Here is a 26,864-nt window from a genome sequence, read left to right on the forward strand (position 1 = left end):
TGCGAAACTATTTGGCCTCCTTGAACTCCGTGACCTTTTGACACATTTCAGACTTCAAACATAAAGATATAATACTGGAATTTCTTGTGGAGCATCAACAATAAATGACACACAATCATGAAGTTTTGACCAATTTCGTTGTCACAATATGTTAACCCATTTTGTAACAAAGACAATAAAGGTATATTCTATTCTATTCTATTCTATTCTATTCTATTCAAACAAGGTATCCTTGAACCTCTGCTAGAGGAGAAGCCTCCTCCAGGCAGCAGGATCACCTATTTTTAAGTGTCCGTGATCTGTGATTTAAATCAGTTTTTTTAAATCGTAGTCATCAGCCGAGTTATTTTCGATCATTTTTGTAATCAATTCTGCAACAAATACAGTATATTGACATGGACAACAAGTCAAGGGCAATAGCGACATGCTAACCGCCTCGTAATAAAGAGACAATTGATGGTGAGGCTTTGTTGAAATATTGAAAAGTGTCACTATATACAGTCGTATGCAAAAGTTTGGGCACCCCTGATCATTTTCAGGATTTTCCTTTATAAATCATTGGTTGTTCGGATCAACAATTTCAGTTAAATATATCATATAGCAGACAAAAACAGTGATATCTGAGAAATAAAATGAAGTTTATAGGATTTACAGAGAGTGTGCAATAATTTCTTAAACAAAAGTAGGCAGGTGCATAAATTTGGGCACCCCAACAGAAAAAATTACATCAATATTTAGTAGATCCGCCTTTTGAAGAAATAACAGCCTCTAAAATGTTTCCTATAGCTTCCAATGAGGGTTTGGATTTTGGTTGAAGGTATTTTTGACCATTCTTCACTATTTTTGACATCTCCACTTCAGTCAGGTTTGATGGTTTCCTAGCTTTAAATCACACCACAAATTTTCAATAATATTCTGGTCTGGGGACTGAGACGGCCATTCCAGAACATTGTGCTTGTTCCTCTGCATGAATGCCATAGTAGAATTTCAGCAGTGATTGAGGTCGTTGTCCTGTTGAAGTATCCAGCCCCCGCGCAACTTCAGCTTTGTCACTGATTCTAGAACATTGTTTGCAAGAATCTGCTGATACTCACTGGAATCCATGCAACCTTCAACTTTAACAAGATTGCCAGTACCTGCACTGGTCACACAGCCCCACAGAATGATGGAACCACCAACAAATTTCACTGTGGGTAGCAAGTGTTTGTCTTGGAATGCTGTGTTCTTCTTCCGCCATGCATATTGCCCTTGTTATGTCCAAATTACTCAATTTAAGTTCCATCAGTCCACAGCACCTTATTCCAAAATGAAGCTGGCTTGTCCAAATGTGCTTTAGGATACCTCAAACGACTGCTTGTGGCATGTGCGCAGAAAAGGCTTCTGCCGCATTACTCTCCCATACAGCATCTTCTTGTGCAAAGCGTGCCGAATAGTAGAACAATGTGCAGTGACACCATCTGCAGCAAGATCATGTTGCAGTTCTTCCGAGCTGTTTTGTAGGTTCAGTTTAACTGTTTTCACCATCCTTCGCCTCTGCTTATCTAAGATTTTTCTTGGCCTGCCACTCCGGGCCTTAACAAGAACTGTTCCTGTGGTCCTCAATTCCTCACAGTGGAAACTGACAGCTGAAATCTCTGAGCTTGCTTTTTGTATCCTTAGCCTAAACCATGATGATGAACAATTTTTGTTTTCAGGTCATTTGACAGTTGTTCTGAGGTTCCCATGTTGCCACTCTTCAGAGAAGATGCAAAGAGTAGAACAACTTGCAACTGGCCGCCTTAAATACCCTTTCTCATGATTGGCTTCACCTATATATGTAGGTCAAGGGTCAATGAGCTGACAAACAAATTTTGTGTAATTAGTGTTTAAGGTATTCAAATCAATAAAACAACAAGGGTGCCCAAATCTATGCACCTGCCTACTTCTGTTTAAGTAATTATTGCACACTTTCTGTAAATCCTATAAACTTCATTTCACTTCTTCGATATCACTGTTTTTGTCTGCTATTTGATATATTTAACTGAAATTGCTGATCCGAACAACAAATGATTTTTAGAGGAAAATCTTGAAAATGATCTGGGGTGCCCGAACCTTTGCATAAAACTGTACATAGTTATCATTGTGTGAGTTTCCCAGGTACAATATATCAATTTCATTCTCTTAGCCATCACGTCCTCATTTTAATCAAGTTTCTCACTTCATAATGTTATTATTGTCCTATGCAGAGACCCTGGTTCATTCCTTCGTAGAATTTTAATTGGATATTCTTTATTGTTATTGATACCAATGTATCGTTCATTGTGGTCATAGAGAGAACGTACATGTCTTCGAATCAAAACAAACTAGGAAGGAAAGTGGTCACTAGCTTTTTGTGGATAGTTACATTCAAATGTAATTCATCAATTAGATCAGACTGATAAAAGTCAGAAGAGCGCAAAGAAACAACTGATCACCACCTGGTGCTCCATAGATTGTTATTGGGCCCGGGAATCGGAGCGGCGTTGGGAAAGAAGGCAAAGGTGAGGTTCAAGGTCTGGTCTACTGCTCGGCCTAAGATAACAACCCTCACAAGCTACCCCTGCGGAGCCTGTATTTCAGCAACGCCAGATCCATTAACCATGAAATAAATGACCTGGAGCTACAAATTGTGGAAAACCGCTACATTTAGGACCCTTTTATTTTAATCATCGCAGAGACTTGGCTCAAATCGAGGACACCCGATGCTAGCGTGCAGCTAGCCAGCCGCTCTTTAAATTGCTTTCTCACTCCAATTTACTTTTGTATAATGACAATAAAACTATTTATTCAACTGTAATCATGCATCATGTGTTATTAATTGTAGATCTATAGTTGTTATTTTGTTAAAGTTGTATACTCTCAGTAGGTAATGTCATCCCTAGGTAAGTTTAACCCTTTGGGGACTTTTATGAAGGTGAGAGGCTACTTGGCGTATTTACACTTTTGTGGTCCCCATTAACCGCGAAAACCAAGGGATCTCTGAAGTCAAATGTAGGATATTAACTCATTAACTCTGTGTCAATATTTCCATTCATTTTTGTTTATTCATTTGGTCATACGGTCTCTACATCGCTCAAAGTGGTGTTTTGATTTACTGTTGGGACGGAGGCCTTTTGATATATAAATGATTGTCAGCCAATTTGAGAAATCATTAAAGCCTTGTTCTGTATTCACAAGCACAGAATGTCATGTTTTATTTGTTTTTTTTTAGTTACAAAAACGTCAACGGAACTGTTTCTCTCCAGTGCTTGTTTTACTTGTCATGCCTCACAACCCCGATGTCAAACAACGCAAAGGAATAAAAGTGTCTTTCAACTCCCAAGGAACGAGGAAAAACACTAATGAAAAGATATCAAAATACAAAATGTTTAAATCCCCCAGAGGTTCAGTGTTATTTACATGCTGAACCCGCACAAGTCGGCAAGGATACACGTAGCCTGCAATGCAGTATAAGTATTGAAACCTCACAAACTACACACCTTATTCAATCTGATGTTAACATCTATTATTTCAAATGCATTTGGATGCTTGTCTTTTTTTACGGTAGAGAAAAATGCTCAACTTTCATGTGAATTCAGAGAATCAGAAAATGATGCAAATTTGTAACGGCTTACCAATAAACATCAACAATATTCATGTTTGAATTGACACACCTTGAGCTCTTCCACAGCTTTTCGTAGTTCTTCGGGTGTTTTGTAAGTGAAGTCTCTCTCCAGGTAGTCTTCTTCGGCCTGGTTGATCCACTCCTGCATCTCTTGCATCTCCTTCCTCAGGGCCATGGTCTTATCCAAGCCACCTTTTAGAGCTGACTTCTTAGCATAAGCCTTAACAGGGAACGTCACACAAAGAACAGTGAAAATCAAGAAGGTCAATGACACAGAGATTCAATCCTGTGGCGATTGAAATGCAAACCACCTGTTTGCAAACATTCTCCCACTGGGCGTTCAGGTCATCCAGCTCTTTCTGGATGTGAATTGCAAAAGGGGGCTCTGCCTCCTTCTTTAGCTGCAAGCCCACTTCATTGATCCCGTTGACGCTCGGCTGGATGGTGTGGATGTCGTTCACCAGGGCCTGGACGTTCAATTTTGTTCAGCATTTGAGCAGATTAACTCAGCGAGGGCCGTATGACTTCTGCTCACCGTGCATTGTTCAAGTTGTTTCTCCAATGCTTCAGAGTCTCCAAGCGCGGGCCACTCCTCATTCAGAAAGACATCCACGTCCGCCATCCACTTTTTTAACGTCTTCACATCATTCTAGTCAAAAAGGCGTCATCGTGTGATTAAAATAAGAATTTTGCTATCCCATTAATTTTCAAATTCATCTCACTTCAATTGTAATGACGGTCTCAAGCATATTAAAGTACGAATTGGTTGTTTCAAATATATAACTGCATTTATCCGGTGTGTGCGCTTCTCTCACCTCAAACTGCATAAGTTTAGCCATGAGCTCTTTGATTGTCTTGATGTTATCTGTCAAAATGGTGCTGAGTCGCCTCCAGCGTGCCATGATGTTGTCTATCTCAGTGCGATACCTACAAGAGAGACCATTTGAGGAACTGTACTGCAAAAATAATGTAGCAGTAGGCAAATTGCCAAAATATCAGACCAGAATTTAGAGATATCGGCATAAGTGGCTAGCGCAGGCATGGTAAAACTACAGCCCATTGGGATTATGAATTCATCTCGCCCAACGAAAAAAGTAAAAATAGAAACTTATAAAAAGGACTACTATTTTTTCCCCCTTTTGCCGCAATAACCACTATTCTCTAAATTTTGGTACACTTAAACCATATTGAATGTTTTTGGAAAGACACAATCCTCTCCCAGCTGCACAATTGGTGACCAACTACAGTGAGGTTTCCGTGCTAGAAACAGATAGTAATATTAAAGCTTCTCTTTTTAGTTTCTCTTTCAATCAAGTTGACATTCAGGGACTTCATTAGAAATCATAGCACATAAGGAAATTAAAAATAGACATTGCATCGCCAAGAGTTTTCAGAACGATCATGATAGTAATTAGTATCTGCGATGCATCAAACACGTTTTAATCAAGGGCTATCGTAAAATTCGGACTATAAGCCACAAATTATTTTCCAAGCTTTCAACCTTGCGGCTTATGCAACGATACCGCCAATTTCTACATTTTTTGTAACGGCTGCCAGGGGCACCGGAGCAAAAAAGGTAAGAGTGAAACACATGGAATTTACACTTTAATGTAACTTTGTGCTTTGTTCATGAACAGACCCTAATCATGGAAACGGTGTCAATCAAAAGGGTAGTGCTATTTACCATATTCATACCTGTCAACCTGTACGTTTTTGCCGTACAAAGTACGTTTATTATGCATTTTAAGACATGTACGACGTACAATAAAATCTGTATGGAAAAACACAAATTTGTCAATTATGGTTACCATCCGGTATATGCCGATTGTCTCGAAACGGCAAATCAATCAAGTCAAACGAGTTCGCCGCGGTAGCCTCTATCTCGGTATTGTTTTTGTCGTTGCAAACGAAGCGAGAGGTTTGATGATACTGTGCGCATGCGTCTGCCGCCTGGGGATTTCCCATCATGCACCATTCCGATCACACATGAACAAAGCGAAAGCAGAGCAGTAGGCCTACATTACAACATAGTTTAGAATTTTCTTTGGATACAATCATCAAGTCGCAATGGCCGAACCTGAATTAAAACGCCGTAAATCATTCTGATCTGAAAACTACAGGCGGGGTTGATTGAGTATTTTTGAAATACATGTGGTCTTAAAAAACATTGGATTTCATGTGGTAGTTGTGTAGTGAAAGGAAGTCCGTCTCTTTTTAGAGAACTGACTTTTTCGGCTTAACTCATTACAGAGAGCCGGCTCTCAAACGGCTCACTTTCTTTGATGCATTATATTACGAATTATTATGTTGTATAAAGAAGTTAAGAAAAAAAGGAAGTATAAAATGAGAAAATGAATTAATCAGTATATTACCAACAATAATTTAATGCAGAAAATGAATTAATAGTTTGAATAAGAAAATTTATTCATTATCTCATCTCATTAGCTGCACCGCTTTTTCTTAGTAGGGTCACGGGGGTGCTGGAACCCATCCCAGCAATCTTTGGGCAGTGGGCAGGGGACACCCTGAACTGGTTGCCAGCCAATCGCAGGGCACACAGGGACAGACAACTCGCTCGCTCATTCACACCTAGGGACAATTTGGACCAGCTAATTTACCTGAAATGCATGTTTTTGGAATGTGGGAGGAAACCAGAGTCCCCGGAGGAAACCCACGCAAGCACGGGGAGAACATACAAACTCCGAACAGGAAGTCCGGTAGCTGGATTTGAACCCACACAGGATGTTCCCAAGACCTTAGAACTGTGCCGCACACATGCTAACCAATGCGCCGCCGTGCTCTACTTAATTATATTTGCATGTATTTTTTCCTTCCGCAGTGAACGTCCAAGCTACTTCATTTTTTAACTTTTTTATAATATACCTCATTCATGTCGATCAACTCAGTATCTACCAACAAAATGTTAATTAACAATATATATTATGTAAATAAACACATGTATAATATAACATGCTAAACTACATAAATTAAAACCTTTGGAAAAAAATATGGTGTAAGATCATTTTGAAATTTGTAAGGGCATGGAGCCATGGAGGTTGACAGGTATCCATGTTGGAATGAATGAAAACTTTATTTCAAACGTTTAAAAAAAAAAAAAAGGACAAAAACAATGACTCAGCAACAACCAATAACTTGTTCGAAAAGGGGTAGTAAGAAGCAGACGCTTATTGTCCCTATCTTCCTTATTACTTACATTTCACAGATAGCTCCTCTTTTGTGTCTAAAAATAAAAAAACCTCACGGATATACATATTACATAGGTCGGATATCAAAAAATATAAGAAACAATAGTCACATATGTTATATACTAATCATCATAGTACCCATCTATTAACGTTATAATGCTACTAATCACTAAATATCATTGAGACACCAATGATAATTAGATAGATAGATAGATAGATAGATAGATAGATAGATAGATAGATAGATAGATAGATAGATAGATAGATAGATAGATAGATAGATAGATAGATAGATAGATAGATAGATAGATAGATAGATAGATAGATAGATAGATAGATAGATAGATAGATAGATAGATAGATAGATAGATATAGATAGATAGATACTTTATTCATCATTTTTTTATTCACTTTATTCATAATTATAACAGTTATTATATAATAATAGTAAGGTTAACTATAGTTGTAAACCATCCATTTGCTACGCATACTGGAAATAATAAGGCGAAACGATCGGATAACAAGAAGCAACGTCCAACAAAGCAGAAATGTTTCAGGCGGATTCCTATTCATCTGTAGGTTGCATTGTCGTGTGTTTTGGAGTAAATATTTCAAATGGTTGGATTCTATGGATTGTAACAAAGCCATTTTCACAGACATTCAAAGAAGTTGAAGACGGCCAGGGGACTTCATCGTGAGTTACGACAGCTCTATAGTTTCCGGGTATGTTGTTTCAGACTGATCGTGATGTTTTTCTCATGAGTATATATTGAAATGGTTCTCATGTCTTAAAACCTAAAAGTTGACGCGTTTCGATTATATGTGGCATGACATATTTCAGATAGTTCTGACATCGTACGGACATGTATTTGCTTATTAAAATTCCGGGGGCCCACTGGCGAGCCGGCAAAACCTTAGGAGGTTATGGTACGGCATATTATTAAAAGTCTTCCTGTGTACTGTCTTTCTTTGTAAGTATCTAGCCCCTTAATGTGGGTACATGCGGCTTATAGTCTGGTGTGGCTTATGTGTTTACAAAATGTTTTTTTTTTCCTTTTAAAACGAACTGGGTGCGGCTTATAATCAGGTGGGCCTTAAGCTAAAAATTTTACGGTAATTATTTAATGACACACAAGTGTTGTACCTAATTGTGGAATTTGAATTTGAAAAGCTTTACAACTTTGGGGTCACTTTTTGTCCTGGGCTCCCCCTTGTGATACCTTTTCTGTATTTTGTAATAATAATATAAAAATAAAAATAATCAAAATGCAGTTAAAGTGTTTCGCTACAAAAATCAAATGTTGAGCAGAAAAAAAAACCATCCGTGCCCTTTTGCCTGCTGAACTTTTAACACATTTTATCAATTGTAGTAGATTCCGTAGTGCAGAGGTTAGCACATTTGGCTAACACACGAGAGGTCCTTGATTCAGGACCGGGTGGAAACATTTAGTGGCCTGAAGAGGGATGGGCGCACACCAGAGGAAATGGTTCCCCTACAACCGTAGTGGTTAAGCGATCCAACCAATCAACCAGTGCGTAGATTACGGACTACCTGACAGGCAGACCACAGTATGTGAAACAGGGGGGCTGCACATCGGACACTGTGGTCAGTAGCACAGGATGGCCCAGGGGACCATGCACTCTCCGTTCCTATTCACCCTGTATACGTCGGACTTTCAGTACAACTCTGAGTCCTGCCAAGTGCAGAAGTTTGCTGATGACACTGCTTCCGTGGGATGTATCAGAAGTGGGCAGGAGGACAGGAAATTGATTCAGAACTTTGTCCAATGGAGCGACGCTAACCAACTGCACCTGAACACCACCAAGACCAGGGAGATGGTGGTGGACTTCAGGAGAACTAGAACTCACCCGGTTCCTGTAACTATCAAAGGAGAATGTGTAGAATTTGTCCAGACCTACAAATACCTGATTGTGCAGCTGGACAATAAACTGGACTGGACTGCCAACACAGAAGCTCTATGCAGCTAAGGTCAAAGCCGACTGTACTTCCTCAGAAGGCTGGCGTCCTTTAACATCGGCAAAAAGCTCCTACAAAGGTTTTATGAGACTGTTGTGGCAAGCGCCCTCTTCTATGCGGCAGCGTGTTAGGGAGGCAGCGCCAAGAAGAAGGATGCCTCTCGTCTTAATAAACAGGTTTGGAAAGCGGGCTGGACAGCCTGACAACTGTAGCTGAGAGACGGGCACTGAAAAAGCTGCGGTCAATCATGGACAATTCATCACATCCACTACACAGCATCATCTCCAAACGGAAGAGCACCTTCAGTGACAGACTGCTGTCACAGTCTTGTTCCACGGACAGACTGAGGAGATCATTTCTTCCTCATGCCATGAGGCTGTTTAACTCCGCCCGGGGGAGTAAAAGCCCACATTAAACCACACCCCCACATTTGCATATTATTTTATGTAGCACAATTTAAATACCGGTACTCTATATCAACACGTTACATTGGGTATTTATGTATTATATTCCTTTTACTTTATTATTGTTTTATTTTCAACACAAGGGTACTGCTGAAAGTGTGAATTTCCCCACGGGGATGAATAAAGTATGTATCTATCTATCCATCTATCTATCTAAAAAGGCACATATATAATTTAGCTTTAATTCCCACTATTTCAAAAGACATCCTGATAGCTATCTGATCCAATCAATTATTATTTATCCTCCTTGCCTGGCCTCTGCAAAATTTGAGGACAAAATGCGGCCCTGAGTCAAAAAGTTTGACAATCCCTGGGCTAGCGGCCTCAAAGGCTAAAGCACCGCAAAAGTGACACCAGTTGGTAAGGCAAAAAAATTAGCCAATTCCAGGCTGGTAACACCCCTCCCAAATATAATCTGGGCCTTATAGACCAAGCATCCAGTACTTCTGGTGCGGAATCTTTTTATTCTTACCGATCGCAAACATGTTAAAGTCCTTTCCAATATGATATCGTTTTATCTCCTTACTTCTGACAAATTTCAGGTGGAGCTTTCTGGAAGACCTGTTCCACAGCAGATGTCAGGTAGTCAACTTGGCCCTGATGAGTGGTCAGTGTCTCCTGCAGTGCCTGGAGAAGTCAGAGGGCGTTTGATTAGTTTTTAAAAATATACATTGTCCATGACTGTAAAAATGGTGTTTCCTTTATAAATCAAGCTTTGTACATGTAGTACGTTGATATTTGTTAAATGTTGTTGGATGTTTAACTGGAGTGCAGACAGCAGGAATTGTGATCATTACCAGGCACTGTTTTTTTCCACGAGGGGTTTTGCTCATCCGCCTTGCGTAATTACAGCTTTTCAGACAAGCACACAAAGCGAGGCAAGCGCGGCGGAAAGCATTTTAAGTAGACAGTTGGTTTCACCAATTTTCACATACATTTCCACTTAGACAAGACAATTTATGCATAATATTCAACCAAACATAGATGCTGCTGCATTCAAAAATCAGTCGTTTGTTTAATTTCACACTTGACGTCTGGACACTCCAGAAACACAATTTATTCATACAAAAAAATAAAAAAGTTTGGAGCCCCTTTTAACCTTAAAAAGCATTTTTTTGGGATTCTTGGAAAATATTTCTTAGAGTTTTTACACAATTTTTCGTTTTTGCTGGATAAAAATAATTTTTTATCCCCCTCATCTAGAACCTACATGAGATTCAAAAAGATTGTTCTCGGATATGAAATCATTCAGCTGCTGTGCCACAACTTTTCAATATACTTTAATCAAAACACACACACTCTTGGATTTATGGACTTTTCTTTTACTAATCATCTACTGAAGAAGCTTGAATAGAACACAAATCAATAATAAGAAAATAAAACCACTAGAAGTTGAAAACACCATTTGGATAGACAACAACGTTGGCTTGATTATTACGTTAATGTATTTTAATAGAGTTCCCCCTTTAACTTCACACCAATACCAATACCATTATAGTAACCACGAGTTAAGTTATTTCAGAACCCTAAGTTCTGCCTAAATGAAGATGACGGCCCAGTCTTTATGTCCTCGACTGTAGAGATCCTGTTACAGGATTCCTCATCGCTGGTACAAGGACCACAAGAAGCAGGGTGTTGAAGCAGAGGTTCCCTGCTGGTGGCTTAAGGCTTCTCTGAGGTAGCTGGGTTTGTTCCACCGGTTTGGCCGCTAGCTTGATCAAGCTTGGCTGCTGACTTGGCAAGGTTCTCTGGCTGCTTGTTGAGCTGAGACTTGGACAGGACCGGCCAGTATTTTGATCCAGTTCTTCTTGTTAGGATATGTCCTCTTCCCTTGTTCCTGGCCAAATTCAGACTGCCCATGTGAGGTGAGACGTGTACCAGCTCTGGTTTCCGGTCTCCTGGGAGAGGTGGACCCCCTGTGGTGGAATTGTGACGGCAAGCTTTGATGCGCAAATGAAGCCAACGCCCCCGTCCCCAACCTTACGTTCCAGTAGTATCAGTCAGATAACATATCTATTTGATTGACTTTTAACACAGTATTCACCGCAAGTTTTGACATTGTTTGATCATTTTCTGACATTGCAAAACAAGATTCTGACCAAACGTTGAATACATCTTCAACGGATGCCAACTACGCAATAGTGGTTTGGCACAAGCTATGCATGTTAACTTTATTATATGTCAAAACTCACCCATAAGTCGTTTAAACTTTTTGATTGGATCATTTTGCAAACAAGGTTCCTAAAAATAAAAGTGTGTTTGGTTGCGTTTATCGTTCCGTTTAAAACTGATTAAAACCAGAATTGCCACGAACGGCTGATTAAAATTGTGATTTTCATTGGGGCATATTGCCGAGCGCTTGCTGTAATGAGTTATTTGTAAACAAGCCCGTACCTCCATATCTTTCAGTCGCTGCTCCATAATAGGATACTCGGTAACAGCTGTAGATGGGATAGCCAGCTTGGCCTCGCATTCCTGTAACCACGCTAATAGCGCAGATATGGTCTCCTTATAACGAGCTGGGGGCAAGCTTTCCAAAACTGGATGAGCGAAAAGGAAAAGACGGTCAGACAATAAATATTCTCAAATTGATGACTCTCTGCTGTATGCGGACTAACTGAAATGTAATCTCGCTCTGCTAAATTGGACATGTAAGAGTGCTTGGTCAAAAGCTTTCAGCCCAAAGACAAAGTAATGAAACACATGGCGCGGTTATCCATTTGATGAAAATATCACAACTATAATTGGGACCGGCTTCAATATTTATTCGTTTTAGGCAGCTGTTTTCGGATCATGCAACTTTCTGTAGGAAGTGCGTGCATAAAGTGCAAATATAGAGGGCAAGGTTTACATTTGTGGTATGTGTGGAACTGAAGTCCATATTCAAGGCAATAATACAATTATATAGTAGCTTGCAATATTATTATTATTTTTTTTTTTATGTATTTATTAGTCATGGAATTACCTCTGTTAATGGATTATTTATTGAAATAATGTTTTTTTTTCCAAACGTTTCAAAAATAGTGAATAAAGTTGAATTGTAATATTGTGATACCAGAAAAACAAAACTTTTTAGCACAGAGTGAGAATGTGATACTGTCCGCAGCGTACTTGGAACTATTTGCATCTTACCTCATCACATTGCATTAATTTGTTTTAATGAATGAAAATGAAATGAAATGAAATGATCTGCATTTATATAGCGCTTTTCAAGTCAATGACTTCCCAAAGCGCTTTACAATGTGCTTCACATTTCCCAATAGCGGCCTTGCAGCCATGTAAGGCGCTAACCTGCTTATTGGGGGTATTAGGGGTTCAGTGTCTTACCCAAGGACACTTCGACATGTAACACGGATGAGCCGGGATTCGAACTGGGATCCCTTGATCCCAAGACGAGCCCTCTACCTTTTGCCCCATGAAGAAACATAAGAATAAATAACTGCTGATAGAATAAATAACTGCTGATAGGTATTGGTCCAATACAAGACACAAGTATAATGGCCCGTTTGTTAGTTGGCAATTGCAGATTAAAATGATTATTATTAAGAAATATTTTGGTGTGTGTATTATACAAACCGTGTACTTCTTTTAAAATAAAAGAGAACAAAACTGACATGTCCTATTCATTTCATAAAATACATAGGAATTTTCCTATACTTAATACGTGCGTCTTTGTTTTGGTTTTCCTGATAGTCTCTGCGAGTACCGAAGACCTGCAAGTACTCAGGTCTTGGTATCTGTGGAGAGAAAAGTGGTGTCGTGCATCACTATTGAATAGAATGAAGGTAGGTTTAACGGTTAATTTTTTTCAGGGTGATTACAAATTGTTGATTTGTAAACTAAAAACTTCGCCTGCTAGCGGTCGTTTTATAATTCCCATATTGAACATCCAATTGTGTTGCATGTGCTCTCCATGAAAATATCTGTCGAAATGACATAAATTCCCATTGACATTTGCTAAGCTTTGGCTGTTCACTGAATCGGAGCGCAAGACAATACAATTCCCTATTTTTATCAAAAATTGAGTACCGACATAAAATGGGGCACTAATTAGCCATTTTGAAACACCCCCTGAACCAACTAAAGTATGTAGTGTTGCTACATAAATACAAAAAACTCACTTAGTTGTAACTGCCTCTCTCTTTCCCTGAGATCCTCGAGGACTTTGTGGTAGTGTTCTTTGAACACATTAATGTCGGCATCCATGAAGGCTGAAGCGTCCTCTTCTCCATCTTTCTCCTCCTTCAGCTCCTTCAAGCGTTTGTCTAAGAGATCAACTTGTGGTTGTAGAGAGGCTAAACGGGACACTTCCTCCTGCGTAATAGAGATATAATGTTTAGCTACTCAAGAAACATTTTGGTTCTTCATTTCCCGGGTTCCACTCAGTTAGCTTTATGCTAAATCCATTTTTACTGAAATGTTTAAATAAAGGCATTGATGCTAATAGGCAGGAAGTCAAGCGAGAAATTGAAGGAGCGCACAAGAAGCCACAATGTACTCAGAGGCTTTCTTGACCTCAAGAGAGCGGGAGCAAAGAAGGAAGTGAGTAAGTGAGCAAGTAAGTAACTGCGTAAGAAAGAGAGAAAGAAAGAGGGAGAGAAAGATAGAGATAGAGAGATAAAGACAGAGAGAGAAAGATAAAAATAGAAAGAAAGAGAGAAAGAGTGAGAAAGAAGGAGAAAGATAGAGATAAAGAAAGTGAGAGAAAAAGAAAAAAGAAAGAAAATAAAACAAAAAAGAAAGAAGGATGTAAGGGAGGAAGGCAGAGACGACTGAAAGTATGGAGTGAAAATGGAGATAGGGGAAATGTGTAAGGAAGAAGGCAGGTCACAAAGGAAGGAGTGAAAGGAGGAAAAATAAAGAAATGGGCAGGAAGCAAAGATGAATGAGATGGAAGGAAGAAAGGAAGGAAGGAATGAAGGAAGGAACAAACGAACAAATAAGGACAAATCATACTCACGGAAAAGTACTGAGACATGCAGATGCATTGGGAAAAAAATCAAAACAAGCATGCTTAATTTTAGGGTACTAAGGTTACCAATGGCTACATAGTATTTTTTCCATCATGTTACAAAAAAATTATAAATTCTGGCTAGAACTAAACCAAGACTATTTAACATCTTCTCAAATGAGTGTTTTACATAATTTATAGAGTCCTTTTTTGTTCCCTCCAAATATTAGATACGCAAGCCCTCTAGTATGCATTCAGGCAGCTCCATGACTGTGTCAAATTGGTTGATGGGATGTGTAAGAAATACATTCGTGTTCTGTTGTGTGAAACCAGGATTTTATACAAATTCGGTCAGACTCACTCGGCATCGGTCCAGCTGCACCTTCAGTGTCTCGGGTTCGGGCGATGGTGGCAATTGAACCTTCAACCAGTTCTCACTTACTTCCACTGCCTGCACACACTGCTCATACAAGCTGTAGAAGGCCAGCACCTGTACACACATAACCACGCACAAGTTCAAATAGGGAAGTCTCGCTTTAATTCCCATGAGACGCGGCAAAGCTCGGCTCCAATTTTCTTGGCTCACTATCTATTTCCTTGATACGTCAGCAAGAGTGAACTCCATTTATGGCTGCCTTTTGCCTCAGATTGAGTCCTGTCTCACCAGACCGTATCAATTTCCAGCCCGTGCCTTGTAAAAGAATTGCTGAGACACAGTCTTGTCCAAAGAACCATCTATTGATCAAAAGCTTTCTCCGCTTTCATTTAGTAACAGAGAATCCACTCAAACTACAAAGGTTCAGAGTACCATATTTTTCGCACAATAAGGCGCACTAGATTATAAAGAACACCCCTCAAAATGGGCTCTTTTTCATATATGTTTCTTACATAAGGCGCACTGGAATATACACATGGAATTAAAATAACAGTAAGAGCTACGATATGGATCTGTGTATTAGATGGGTCTAATAGGGGTTTAACCCCAGCTCTAGCCCCAACCTTATTTCAGAACCCTAAAACAGGTTTAAAACGCAAACACGCAGCCCAAACCTTCGCTCCTAACCCAAGCCCTACACCTAACTCTAGCTGTTACCCTAGCCTTAACCTTGTTCTCAATCCTTCAACCTATTTTGGAAACCTGTGTTCAGTTTAGAACACATTTATGGTGCTCAAACTAGACCTAAGATTTATGGCCCGAGCCCGAACCCGAACCCGAACCCGAGGCAATTTCGGGCCGGGTCGGGCCTGAAATGTCAGTCATACGGTCGGGTCGGGTCGGGTTCGGTCCTGCTTTTTTTTTTTTTTTTTTTTTTTTTTTTTAAATTAATTAATAATTATAAATATATGTTCATTAAAAATATATACTTAAACTATGTATGGATACTAGACCAAGGAATACTTGTTATAAAATAAATAATTTGGATAAAACGGAGAAGGAGCTGTAATTGCTATTTAACGGAGCCAGAGCATGCTCTGTGCACGTGACGTGAATGCTGTCCTTGTAGTGGGTTGTACATAATTCACCCACGGAACCATTGTTTAGTTAGCGAGTTCCTAGGGGGACTCTTAATTCGGCCGGTTCTAGCGATTCCCGTGTTTGTTTTGTAATTGCAAGTTTACATGTCATTAAAGCAGCTCCCGTTGGCACCTTTGTTTGGCACTCCGCCTACGACTCCCGTCTCTGCTCGCTACATCCTCTTAATAATCTTCCCCTCCGCAAATTCGCATGATTTTGGCCTGGTATCCCCGATATGGAGTCGGACCAACAAGAAGTGAAAGATGAACTAAAGAGAGGAGAACTGACAAGGAAAACACACTCTGGTAAGAGTGAACTGTGGAGCACTTTCAAATTGATCGTCGAAAATGATACAGACACTTGCGTTGGCTTCGCTGTGTGTCAATTTGACACTCAGCGAAGCCAACGCTAGAATCTTAAGGACGTACTGCTGCTGTGGATTATGGCCCAATGATCAAGTCGTCAAAATGACGGACGCTCTTAAATGTTTACGCCGCCTCTAAAAAAAAAACCGTCAATGACAGATTGTCGCTTAATGTAACATCTGCAGTGCAGACACAGAAATATAAAAGATGTAAATGTTTATACAGTTTTGTTTAACTTAGGCCTAGATGTTGTAACAAAAGGCAGAGTTTAATTTGTTATCATAAATCACCCCTCCTTATAAATAAAATATGTAATTTCGGGCTCCCCTCGGGCCGGGCCAGCAAATCCAGTTAATTAGTCGGGCTCGGTCCGGGTCGGGTTTAATACCCCTCGGGCCTGCGTCAGGCTCGGGTGCTTTTTTTTGGCCCGATCTTACCTCTAGCTCAAACCTTATTTTCTAACCCTAAAACTGCATCTAACTCTAGCTGTAAACCCTAACCCCAATAGTATTTCAGAACTCTAAAGTCAGTTTAATTCCCAGATACGGAGCCTAAACCTTAGTTTCAAACCCTAGCCACAATCATATTTCAGAAACATGATATTATTTTAAAACCCTTATTTAAAGCCCAAACCCTAGCTCCTAACCCGACCCTATCACCTCACCTAAGAAACATGGCAACAATCTCAAGCATTTACAAGCACCACACCCAAACTATTTCAAACTCAGCACTGGTGAGCTATTTTCAGAACAAGTCTGCCGGAACCTCAACTATCCTCAGGTGGTACCCTGGACCCCACGGGCACCACATTGGAGACCCCTGGTGTAAAACCTTTGCAACAACAATCCATGCAACAGGAATAGAACCCAGGTCGCGGCGTTAAGATCAGCGAAACCTAACAATGGGACCACCAGTGATACAGATGACAGAAGAAAAGGCATCGATTTTATCTCATTATCAGGCTATTTTTACTTGGTGCTAGAAATTAATGTTGGGGAATGGAAAAAACAAAAAGTCATCCTCAAAAATATGAAGAAATACAATAAAGCACGGCGAGGGAAGCAACTCTATAGAGTATCTGAAGATGAACCGATCTCTGCGTTCAATTCCGGTTGCAAACAGCATTCTTTGATTTTTGTCAGTGGTGCTTTTCGTTTGATCATTGCACAAATACGGAAGTATAACAAAACCTCACGTAGTATCACATACAAATACATAGGCACACTTTCAAATTTCTGACCAAATGAGGTAAATCTGTGCTTATGGTGATGTATGGAAATGAGGTCATAGTTTGGCTTTGACATGTTTTCAAAATAAGCAATTTTTTGCGTGTCTTTTAAGCCTGATTCAAAAGAGCTGAGCAATAAAAAACAAATACGCCATTTTGACAGAGAATTTTCAAAGTCCGGTTATTGGCTTGCAGGCTAATTATCGTTTTTGTGCTATATTTAATAAATTCATGTTTTTCTGAGAACTGATCGGGATGTTTCTGTAATGAGTACATTTTGAAATAATATCTTGATTCCCAAGAGTTTTCGCTTTCCAATGATATGTGGTATGACGTATTCCAGTGACTGGTGACATCGTACATACACTGTGTCTGTACGTGTCTAAAACACTTATTTGCTTCGCAACTTTGACAGCCCGTTAAGGGTTAATAAAGTTTGACTGACCTATCGGACTTTTTAGTTTACGTTCCAATTTTAGCGCCTTTTGTATGGAAAATATATGACAAAAGACTCTTTTGGGGGGGGCGCCTTATATTCCAGTGCGCTTTATAGGACAGAAAATATGGTATATACTGTGTATAATCATTGGAAAATGTTAAAAACATTTTTGTAATGTTTGTCTTCCTACAAAAAAGAATCAATTTTTTCACTGTAAAACATTTTTGAAAAATCACCAATGAGCCACTAGGAAGCGCCAAAGAGCTGCTTGTTGCTTACCCCCGCACAAGTCCATACTTTTAGGCACAGAAGACAAATACTTGTTTCCAGCATACAAGATGAGGCTTGCATTTAACATAGAAGGTGACACTATTTCGTGAATAAAAAACATCGTACGTCGTAAATCAACGACTCCCTTTTCAATTTTTTTTCACTGACACAGATCAGAAAATGTTCAGTTGGAATCTGAAGGTTATTTTACTTTCCTGAAGGTATGAATGAAACAATCATGCAGTTGAAAAATCACAGTCAGAGTACGGATAAAAGAAACTTGCGACGTCAATTTCCAAGGGTCAAAAATGAATCATTCCGTCTCTCATTGTACCTATTCGTACCTTTGTCTGGTAAGCGAGCCATACCAGCCTGTCTGCTAACAGAGCACAAAAGCCGACCCAGCGCTGGTTCAGCTGCTCGGCTGCCTGGGCAATGTCCTCAGCGCGAGTCCCCTCTGGCGAGATGGAAATGAGCAGGGATCAAGGTAGAATAGGAGAGTAAGACAGGACACAGACAATGCTTACACCTTATTAATAGATTTGTTCCAATGACTTAAGCTAAATTGGGTTAGCGGGAAAGCTTCAATAATGGAAGAAGTGTTTTAGTTTATCTCATTTTGGTTGGATTACTCTGTGAGTCTGAGTATTTCTGTTAATTTAAAGATTTGCTGTTAAGCATGATATACAGACGCTGCCCTACTTATGAACGAGGTTCCGGACGATCGTTAGTAAGTTGTATTTGTTTGGAAGTTGCCTCAGTGCTATTAGTTTAAGGTTTATATAAGTATGTTTAAGGGTTGTATAAGTAACCTGTATTGTTTTGTACTATAAGATAGACATTTCATAAAATAATATGCTCTATAAAGATAAATAAGGTTTAGTTCAACTTACTTTGGGAAGAGGTCCTCCTCCGTGGTAAAAAGTGGCCGAAAAAAAGTGTTTAGACCATTTTCTCAACCGCATCAAGCTTTCTTATTCCACTTTTGTTTCAAAAGAAACGACACTTTAAACCAACCATATTGAATGGATACACAAGATATTAAACAATACAAATGTCAAAGCTCTTAGCGAGCTTGAGATAGTATAGAAATAGTATAGACAGTATAGAATGTTTACACACGAACTAGGAAGTAGAAGCCGGATTTCTTCTTCAGGGTGGATGCTGAGTGACGTCTCACAGCGCGACGCGGCGGAAGGAAGCACTACAATACTGTCCTCTACTCGGAAAAAGGTGCACACAATACAAAATATAACTAACAGCAATGTTCCGGATATTTTTCGACATCCCGTTCGTATTTACCGTTGTTCGTAACTCGAATGTTGGTAAGTGGGGGAGCGTCTGTACACAATTTATATTCTAAAAATCTACAACTCAAACACTCTGTTCACTTGCTTCTTATGCATGCAAAATACAAATGCATTCCTCTTCCTAGGATGTTACAATTTCCATCTTAACGTTGTTATTCAAATTGCTAATTTGGAGCATGATAGGAAAATATCATTCAGCAGCTGACTGACCATGGCTGCCTCAATTCCCTAAGCCTGTTAGCTCACAAACTAACCTTTAGCTAGTCTCAAAGAGTACGTTTTACACATTTACTACGTTTTACACATTTAGCGAACTTTATAAATATATAGAAATATATCAGAAATCAGAACTTTATATAGATTCTCCAGGTAAGTTGGTATGCCTATGCCATGTTGATACATGTTCAAAAAGGATATAAACTGTCAATATTTGGTTGTTGGAATAAGTTGTCCCTTAGCTTCACATGTAAATGTCAGCATAGAAAATATCAACATATCGAAGGCACCTGATATCATTTACTCAAAAAGTCAAAAGACTATAAAACACATGTCATCTCTTTAATAGTTCTCGAACAGTATTTTTCAAACAGTGTACCAGGGCGCATTAGTCTGCTGTGAAAGCTTTTCAAATTTGCCGCAGGAAATTTCTCAATTTTATCTTTTCTAAAAAGCATGCCATTGTTCAGTATCCATCATGATTGCTGATACAGGGCACCTGTGACTGCCCAATTGGCGCCAACAGCCCTGAGGGCTGATTGGCTCAGAGACTCCTTTTAAACCCCCGGCTTTCAAGAGGACGCCGTCAGATAGTTGCGAAACCGATGCTCCCAGCTAGGCAAGCTCAAACCTTCAGACATTTTTCCTGCCCTGTTTTCTCCTGCCTGATACCCGTTGCCGACTTGTTTCTGGACCCGTTTATGCCCTGTTCTGCCATCCCGACATCCGACCTGTTTTGCCCCGCTTCCTGCCTGATTGCTGTTGCCGACCTTGTTTCTGAACTCGATACCGCCCTTGCTCTCCCGTCCCGGCTAATGACCAGTATCTCCGCAGTCTACGATTATCCTCGCTCGACACGGAAGTGCCACTTCCGCGTTCCTGCCACCCGCTACCCGTGTCCGTCAATCATTGGATCGTGGAAGCAAGCCCTGCTCTCCCTCTTTATCAATAAAACTGAGTAAACGAATGCTACTGGATCCTGTTTCTGGTTCGTGACAGTATCTTTGTGTTCTTCATTGATCGGACAAGTATCTATAACATGTTTCCCTATCAGTAAATAGCATTACATATTTACTTTGTCTCCTCTTATATGCTAATTATCTGGTAAGGAGGTGGTACAGGGAAATATTTTTAATAACTTAATTTGTCCCAGGAAGCTGTTTATCATTACCCTGCAAAAAAATGTAAAATAAATCCAATAAATTAAAAATGTTGCGCATAATTTTGCTTATTTACATTATTTTAGAAAAAAAATGCTCAGTTTTAGTATTATTTATGTATTTACTTTAAAAAGGAAAAAACATGGTAAAACAGGTTAAATGTATAGTAATATCACAAATTACAGCAACATTAATAACCAAAATAAATAACCCGTGTTACCTTCATTGGCCACAAATGGTAGGAATTACGCTTTCAATTTAGGCAACATGATAATTTAATCTTTAAAAAACAAAAAAAACTGAAACTGGTGCCGGGAATACATTTTTAAACATCGTAAATGGCGGTGTGCTTCGAGATTTATTAATGAAGAAAAGTGTGTTTCGTCTTAAAAAGATAGTGAAACACTGGTCTCGAAGACATAATGACATATGGGGACGAGAGACAAGTTTGAATCGGTGAGAGAGAACCATGTTTGGAAAGCTTGAAACGAAAGGCAGAAATTCCTTGCAAAACTCAAGTGCTGCATACCTGCACGATTATGTTTTGTCGGCTGAAGGTTGGAGGGAATAAAATACATGGATAGGAAATTATAAGTTGAATTATTCTAAGCTTTTATACAACCCCGACAAGGGCAGGGAAGAGCAAAGATCAGACTCTCTATCAGTGTTTCTATAGCGACAAGAAGAGAGGGTGGGACAGGTGGAGGCGTTGCCATGGGGACAGACGGGGTGCCCGGTGAATAGGTCTAAATGCATGTGAATGCTCCAGCGTGTGTTTGTGTGTTTGTGTGTTTGTACACAATACCTTGCTCAACAAGAGTCTGAGCTGTCCGCGTCGCCTCTTGGAGCTTCCGGTATTTCTCTGGTCGTTCTCGTTCAATCAGCTAGGCAAAGAATGGCAGAAAGGAAAGTGTTCAGCAATATAATTGGCCAGTAGTGACAATGATTTAATCGTCAAAATGACTAACAACAGTGCTCAATAATAGTCAAAATAAGGAACTGGCATTGTATGAAATCTCCTTTACACTTTTCAAATAATAACTCATTCACTGCCAGCCTGGGTAACACTCCAATAGAAAATGGAAGATTTATAAACTATAGCTGCCAACTGCAGTAAATATAAAATGGATGAATGTTGTCTATGGCCGTCCGTGGCATGAAATAAGTCACAACTGACCGATTTCGAATCTACTCACAAGAATTACCACCCATGGAGGAATGACGTAAATAGCTGTCAATGGCATTGTGTTTGAAATGTATCTCTTGTGTCTTTCGCCGTAGAATGCGTCAACAATCTTAAATTATTTTACAAAATGAGCATCAACGGAGGGATGATGTCTATGACATTGTGTTGGAAAATAATCGTTCGCATCTATATCCGTTAGTGGCACGATATGAGTGAAAAATCTTAAATTTTCTCAGCAAAAATGAGCATAATTGGAGGGTTGATATCTATAGCCGTCCATGGCATTGAATATAAAATGGATTATTGACGTAGCGGTCAATGCAATGGAATTGGTCTATAATATAAAATTTCCCGGGCAGCACGCCAGTGCAGTAGTTAGTGCATGTGCGGCACAGTTCTGAGGTCATGAGATCGAACCTCCTGTGTGGAGTTTGCATGTTCTCCCCGTGCTTGCATAGGTTTCTTCCGAGCACTCCGGTTTCCTCCCACATTCCAAAAACATGCATGACAGGTTGATTGGCCGGTTCGAATTGTCCCTGGGTGTGAATGAGCGACTGTATGGTTGCCTGTCTCTGTGTGCCCTGCGACTGGCTGGCAACCAGTTCAGGGTGTCCCATGCCCACTGCCCGAAGATAGCTGGGATGGGCTCCAGCACCCCCGCGACCAGACTATGGATAAGCGGTGCAGATAATGGATGGACAAAATTGCCCAACAAAAATGAGCAGAAGGGGAGGATTGATGTCTATAGACGCCAATGGCAATGAATACAATATGGCTCCTTGACGCCCATAGCCGTCATTGGCATGGAATGGGTAAACAATCTCAAATTTCCTCACAAAAAATAAGCACAAATTGAGGAGTGAAGGCTATAGCAGTCAAAAGAATTGAATATTAAAGAGATCTTTGACATCTATAGCCGTTTGGCAATAATAATAAATACTAGACTTATCATTTCCCCCCTTTTTATTTAACAGAAACAAACAAAAAACATGGTGGTATTATCAACATTAATGGACGCCAGTAAGGTCAAATACACCGCTACAGCAGCATGATGCGGAAAAAGCCTGCCTTATTTAACAGTCCCTAATTCTACACTTGGTCGCACACCCAAACAACCCAGCCTCACCAATGTGCCAATCAATGTGTGACCCAATGGTCTTCACTGGTTACTGGATAATGTGTGCGAGGGTGCCACAGAGCAAGGACAAGATGTTGTCTGAGAAGTGAATTTGTTCAATTGGAAGCAAATTTAATAGCTCGATATTACAGATTTCATAACATAATTCTTATTATTTAATTATATAATATATAATATAATAATAATAAGTCTCGTAATAAAGATGAAACTTAAATACAGCCCCCTTAATTACCCGGTACTACATTAATGATCTGTGGTTGTTAAAAAACAGCAAAGACTACAACACAATGAAAACAGTCTACTGACTCAGTACTGAGCTTCTCCGAGGCACTTTTGTTCTCAAATGTTGGTTACTGTGTACTGAGTACACATACGCATGCAGAGAGTCGAGGCAACATTTTCTAGATTGTTTTGCGTGGTTTGACCTTGGGTTTTTGGCAGGACAACGTCGATAACAAAAAAAACTTGAAACGACAGAATGCCATTGTTGTACTTGAAACAGATTTTGACCTTCGGCTCATCTTTGGATGTTAACATAATTTAACAAGTTTGGATTTTCAAATAATACCCATGAGAGAAAACTGCAATATTCTAAACAAAAGTCTAAAATGCTTGCTAGATCCTTTGTATTCTGCATACAATGGTCATCTGCCGTATGTATTTGTGTATAAAGCTCATTTTTCTGTGACTCTAACAAGAACTCGAAGTTACACAACCACATTTACTCAAAACTTGAGGCAACGGGATTTGAACACGGCGGTGAAAGCGGCAATCCTCAACCACTGGGGTTAAAGATGACATAGGAAAAGGTTTTAGCGTATATATCATCATCACGCTAGTTTTACTCACTGTACCACGGGGCCATGATTAAAATAATGTATTGTAAATGTAAACAATGAACTCAATACCGAAGTGAAATTTACAAAAAAGGAAAAACATTCAGAGAGTAATAACACAGCCCAAAAGGTCATCGGTTGCTCTCTGGCCAACCTAGAAGACAGTGCCAGCTTGCGATACCGTAGCAGAGACAACATTATAAAAGACCATTCCCACCCTGGCTACTATCTCTCTGACCCGTTGCCCTCTGGTAGGTGCTCAGAACTAGGACTAAAAGGCTTAGAGACAGCTTCTTCCCCAGGGCCATCACCACCCTAAACAAACGCACAAAACCGTAAAAACAACTTGCAACAGTTTTTCGTTTTATTTTGTTGTTCTTGTCGCTTAATGAAACTGAAAATATACACCTTGTGACTTTTTTTTTATATTTGTTGATGCTAAATGATATTGCACTTCTTTTCATTGGACAATTGTTTCGATGCACTTTTTTTTTCATTGCATTATTAGTATAACTTAGGATAGTTTTCTAAGCACTACATTTTAATTATGTATAACCTATTTATCCTGATAGTCTTTCATCATTTTTCCTCATCAAAGTCTTTGTTACATGTTTTACCCTGGAGTGCAATGTCTAATCTCCTTGCATACAATGCTTCACAACGTTGATACTAATGATAATAAAGACAATTCAATGTCTTTTAAAGTCTGATTAAGTGTCAATAAATGACTCTAATCATCACCCCACGTATTTAGCAATGTGGTATCATCGAGGTTAGAATCGCCGCTCGCACCGCCGCGATCCGGGTTTGAATCCCATTGCAATAGTTCCTGACACAATGTGTGACCTACAAGGCTGAGTTTGAGCTGAGCCAAAGTGTAACTACATTTATTTGACCTATTATTAATAAAAAAAAAAAACGGGGTGCACGTTATACTCGAAGAAAGACGGTACATACAGTATGTATATAGTTTTAATAAAAATCACGTGACATTGCAGATTTACCTGAACTTTATCATAAAGGTCCTGAATACTGCCATCTTTGCGAGACACAGAGAACTCAGGACTCTGCAGGATTGCCTCTCCTCGAGTCATGTAGCTGTGGACCTCTGTGAAGTCTACATCAAATCTGTGGGACAAAATAATTGAATTACAATACGTAACATTTGGAAAATGTACTCTAGTATTAACATTATACACTATTTGGCCCCCTTGCACTTGGTGACCTTTTGCCAGATTTCAGACTTCAAAGATAAAGATATAAAACTGTAATTTCTTGTGAAGCATCAACAATAAGTGGGACACAATCCTCAATTGGAACACACTTTATTGGATATTTTAAACTTTTTTAACAAATAAAAAAACGAAAAAGTGGGTGTGCTAAATTATTCAGCCCCATTGAGTTAATACTTTGTAGCGCCACCTTTTGCTGCGATTACAGCTGCAAGTGGCTTGGGGTACGTCTTTTGTTAGCTAGTTTTTTTGCGCATCGAGAAACTGATATTTTTGCCCATTCCTCCTTGCAAAACAGCTCCAGATCAGTGAGGTTGGACGGAAAGCATTTGTGAATAGCAATTTTCAGTTCTGAGGTCTGGACTTTAACTTGGCCATTCTAACACCTTGAAAAGTTTTTTGGTGAACCATTCCATTGTAGCTTTTGCTTTATGTTTTGGATCATTGTCTTGTTGGAAGACAAATCTCCGTCCCAGTCTCAGGTCTTTTGCGGACTCCATTAGGTTGAGTGTGCGTGTGTGTGTGTGTGTGTGTGTGTGTGTGTGTGTGTGTGTGTGTGTGTGTGTGTGTGTGGCCTGCGAGGGCTTTGAAAGTTTGGCCTAAAAATAAGTGGGTTCAAAAAGTGCTTGGAGCTAAAACTCAGTTTCCCACAATGCCTGTCGAATACAATACCCGAGGCGTGTTCAGGAGAGTGATCAGACATGTAGTCTCTTGATAATCGCTTGCCGCGCACTGCTGAACGTTTTGTAATCGCTCACTGTGATTGCCTTACTGATCCAAAATGGCCGACGACAGTACAATGGATTTCGTTCTACAGCTTGCTTTGAGCGAGTTGGCTGATATGAGCGACAGTTCGCATATTGACACAGTTAAGGTTATCCTAAACGCAGTGGAAGGGTCATACCTGTCTTGCATTGTTCACAAACATTACCAGGCAATGTAAGACGATATATTACATCGCCAACAGCACTCGTCAGGGTGAGATCCTCCATCTTCTGCACTGTCGACGCCATGTTGGAAATCAAAGTAAGCGGTCTTTCTCCCGTGATTACTCGGGCACGCGAGCGCTCAATAATCACTGGCCGTTCAGAAGCTAGCGATAGCTCGCGATAGCAATCACTCACTCTCCTGAACACGCCTCCGCTCAGCGCCACTACACAGCAGTGATTCTATATTAATGCCAATGAGTGACATTGAGAAAATATCCCAAAAATGTCTAAGAGAATTTTGTAATTTTTGTTGAGATTTCGTGAATAACATATGATATACATGTATGTGGACCTACATTTTGAATTCAACTGTGATATAATGTAACTTGAATGAATAATAAAGTGTTTAGAGTTGCTTTACACTAAGGAGAATTTACATTCATTTTACATCACACTTAATTACAACAAGTAACATTGATAAGTTACCATAGTTGTGTATAAGACCCACCTGAGTGAAACATGCTTCCTACCAGACAATAAAGACTATGCTGTTCTATTCTCTAATCTATTCAAGTTACCAAATTGTGGTTGGCGATTTCAAATGGCACCCAGGCTGGAGTTTGGTCTATAGCGCAGAATGAACACTCATCGGTGGTCATTATTGGAGGTCATTCCCCCTTTTCTTACTAATAAAATACCATTTAGATTGATTTTATGGCATTCACATAAGCTAATCAATAGCATGTGCGAAGTTACACCTACCTGGTCAGGTATGTAAGTAGAAACGGATGCATGCAACTGAACAATTCACAGAAGTT

At 39.6% G+C, this 26,864-nt stretch overlaps 1 protein-coding gene across 1 annotated transcript in view; it reads right to left on the reverse strand.

Moving 5' to 3' along the window:
* Positions 1-26,864, reverse strand: part of dmd (dystrophin) — a 244,093-nt gene that overhangs the window by 133,146 nt on the left and 84,083 nt on the right. Inside the window, exons 21-32 of the mRNA XM_088329820.1 lie at positions 26,809-26,844; positions 24,890-25,013; positions 21,531-21,609; positions 18,384-18,496; positions 14,583-14,711; positions 13,392-13,584; positions 11,665-11,810; positions 9,797-9,897; positions 4,438-4,549; positions 4,158-4,271; positions 3,934-4,089; positions 3,672-3,842 (exon numbers count right to left, since the gene is read on the reverse strand). Coding sequence (XP_088185946.1) covers positions 3,672-3,842; positions 3,934-4,089; positions 4,158-4,271; positions 4,438-4,549; positions 9,797-9,897; positions 11,665-11,810; positions 13,392-13,584; positions 14,583-14,711; positions 18,384-18,496; positions 21,531-21,609; positions 24,890-25,013; positions 26,809-26,844 — 1,474 coding nt within the window. The remainder of the gene's footprint in view (positions 1-3,671; positions 3,843-3,933; positions 4,090-4,157; positions 4,272-4,437; positions 4,550-9,796; positions 9,898-11,664; positions 11,811-13,391; positions 13,585-14,582; positions 14,712-18,383; positions 18,497-21,530; positions 21,610-24,889; positions 25,014-26,808; positions 26,845-26,864) is intronic.

This window comes from Urocampus carinirostris, chromosome 3 (assembly GCF_059441175.1).
Source record: "Urocampus carinirostris isolate Australia breed hairy pipefish chromosome 3, RoL_Ucar_1.0, whole genome shotgun sequence".
Taxonomy (NCBI): domain Eukaryota; kingdom Metazoa; phylum Chordata; class Actinopteri; order Syngnathiformes; family Syngnathidae; genus Urocampus; species Urocampus carinirostris.